Source organism: Babylonia areolata, chromosome 8, assembly GCF_041734735.1.
Source record: "Babylonia areolata isolate BAREFJ2019XMU chromosome 8, ASM4173473v1, whole genome shotgun sequence".
NCBI lineage: Eukaryota > Metazoa > Mollusca > Gastropoda > Neogastropoda > Buccinidae > Babylonia > Babylonia areolata.
This window is the reverse complement of record NC_134883.1, coordinates 31,830,331-31,832,830: the sequence shown is the minus strand read 5'-3', so window position 1 is coordinate 31,832,830 and position 2,500 is coordinate 31,830,331. Positions and strand designations below refer to the sequence as shown.

General features: G+C 46.3%; 1 protein-coding gene across 1 annotated transcript in view; it reads left to right on the top strand.

Moving 5' to 3' along the window:
* Positions 1-2,376, top strand: part of LOC143285276 (uncharacterized) — an 8,275-nt gene extending 5,899 nt beyond the window's left edge. Inside the window, exons 3-5 of the mRNA XM_076592534.1 lie at positions 5-93; positions 609-928; positions 1,493-2,376. Coding sequence (XP_076448649.1) covers positions 5-93; positions 609-928; positions 1,493-2,034 — 951 coding nt within the window. The 3' untranslated portion in view covers positions 2,035-2,376. The remainder of the gene's footprint in view (positions 1-4; positions 94-608; positions 929-1,492) is intronic.
* Positions 2,377-2,500: the final 124 nt, after the last annotated feature.

Sequence of the window (2,500 nt, the reverse complement as noted above, 5' to 3'; positions counted from 1 at the left end):
ACAGGTGAGAGAAGAGCTACACGGGATGCCCAGAGGACTGCAACGGAAGGACGGCCTCTGTGGGAATGTCACTTTTCCTAAACGCGCATGGAGGTTCGTCGTCTCTGCCTTTCTCTCCTTCTTTCATATTACTTCCTCTCTGCCAACCAGGCACATGCAAATTCACACACATGAAGGCAAACACCGTCTAAGTACACACACACACACACACACACACACACACACACACACACACACACACACACACACACACACACACACACACACACACACACACACACACACACACACACACACACACACACACACACACACACACACACACATTGTTTTTGTCATTCGGGGAATGTGCATGTATGAGCAATTATTTTTGCCATTCCCTGACATGCGTGTGCACACACATTCACACTAAACGTGCACACACGTGTGATGAAAAAGGAGAAATGACTACAAGGATCTCCATGGCTTTTATTCGTTCATTTAATAATTCTATTCATTAGTTTAGATATCTATGTGCTTGTTAGTTAATTCACTAATTAATCAATCAACCAGTTAATCAGTGAATCAAACAATCATTTACTTAATCATTTTTTTTATATCTTCTTCAGGTTTCGAGCCATGTGTGACACAGAGGGAGATAAACCTTGCTGTTATCACAACCGCTGCACCAACCGATCTATGGACCAATGCGTGTGCCCTGAGTGCTACGACATGCGCAATCCACTCCATGCAGAGTATGCAAGATGGCGTCCAAGCAACCAGCTGTGTCTAGTGGACGAAATGTCGGTGGAAGAGATATGTCATCTACTGAGAAATACCACCATCTTCTTCGTGGGCGACTCGTTCACACGTCATGTGTACACGGCCTTCCTCTTGGCCGTCAGCGGGAACCCCATCACTGGAGCCTTTAGTGAGAAAACTCCTGCTGGTGAGTGTTCATTGTTCATGCCCTGAGGCTGTGGCTTTTGTTTGTGCTGATTTTTGCCTGCTTGATTGCTGGCCTTTGAACTGCCTTTCCCACCCATCTCCCCAAGAGAGACGTAGACAGGCAAACAGACAGACAGACAGACAGACAGTGTGTGTGTGTGTGTGTGTGTGTGTGTGTGTGTGTGTGTGTGTGTGTGTGTGTGTGTGAAAGAGGGAGGGGGGGGAGAGTTTGTGCATGGGGTGGGCAGCAATGCATGTGCGTGCACACGTGTAAGCGTGTGTGTGTGTGTGTGTGTGTGTGTGTGTGAAAGAGAGGGGGGGGGGAAGAGCTTGTGCATGGGGTGGGCAGGAATGCATGTGCGTGCGCACGTGTAAGCGTGTGTGCGTGCGTGTGCGTGTGTGTGTATGTGTGTGTGTGTGATATAGATGAATGTGCATGAGTGCTCTCAATTCAGAGCACAGTATTGTCTGCTTCATATAATTTAAAAACAGATTTTCTTCATGCTCATTCAAATGCTCGTCAACATGAAAAGTGAGCTTCCATGGACAATAATTGTTGTTTCAGATCTGAGACGCCAGTGTGCGGGCATTTACATGTTCACAGAGAAAGTGTGTCGTATGTGGGTGGACAGGGATGTGAGGGAGTGCCCTGACAGGAGTGCTGTTCTGCGGTACTTTTCCAAGAATCACAACGAAGACATACGTCAGCTGATTTCTCAGCTGCACCACACTCCTCGCAGTCTTGCCTTCATCGGCTTGGGTGGCCACGACAAATTTAAAGACCAGGCCACCTTCAATATGGTCATGCAGCCAGTGCTGCAAGAGAGAAAGGACAGCGGTTCTCACTGGCCTTTGCTCGTCTGGGCCCCCCCTCACCGCTGGGGCAAGTTAAAGACCCCACGTGACCCCCTTCAACCAGTGATCGATTTCAGCAAGAAAATGAAAGAGCATCTGAGACCTTGGGACGTGGCCATCTTTGACTCCCTCAATATGACGGCGGATGTGGAGAGCTTTGATGGCGCACATTATGGGTATGGTGTGAACAAAGTGAAGGCACAGATACTTTTATATTATCTGAAAGAGCTTCAAAGCAAAAAACAGTGGTGAGCATGTGGTATAATTAGCTAAATTGAATTACCATTATCACCTGTATAATCATTATGGGCCTTTACGCCTGATCTGAAAAAAATAAGCCATAGGCTTTTACAAATAGGAAAAAAACAAAACAACGTTAATACCAAAAAGGAAAGATTGAACCCAGATGCAGCACTAACTATTCCATAACCAACCATCATAAAAGGGGTTGGCCGAGAGAGCTGGGATGTAACTTGGGCAAGACACTCTCCACTATAATCAGATTCTAGCCCCAATAGTCGGGACAGCAGTTGCCTTCTGTGCTGTTCTGATGGTCATTGTCAGACACGACTGACTTTTTCGCGCATACATCAGAGCCAGAGGGAGAAAAGGAAACATCAAGTTGGGGGGAAAAGTACAGCAATTTTAATACAAGCATTAAATTTTTCACTGAAAATTCACCGATTCACTCATTGTTTGTTTGTTTGTGTGTGTTTGT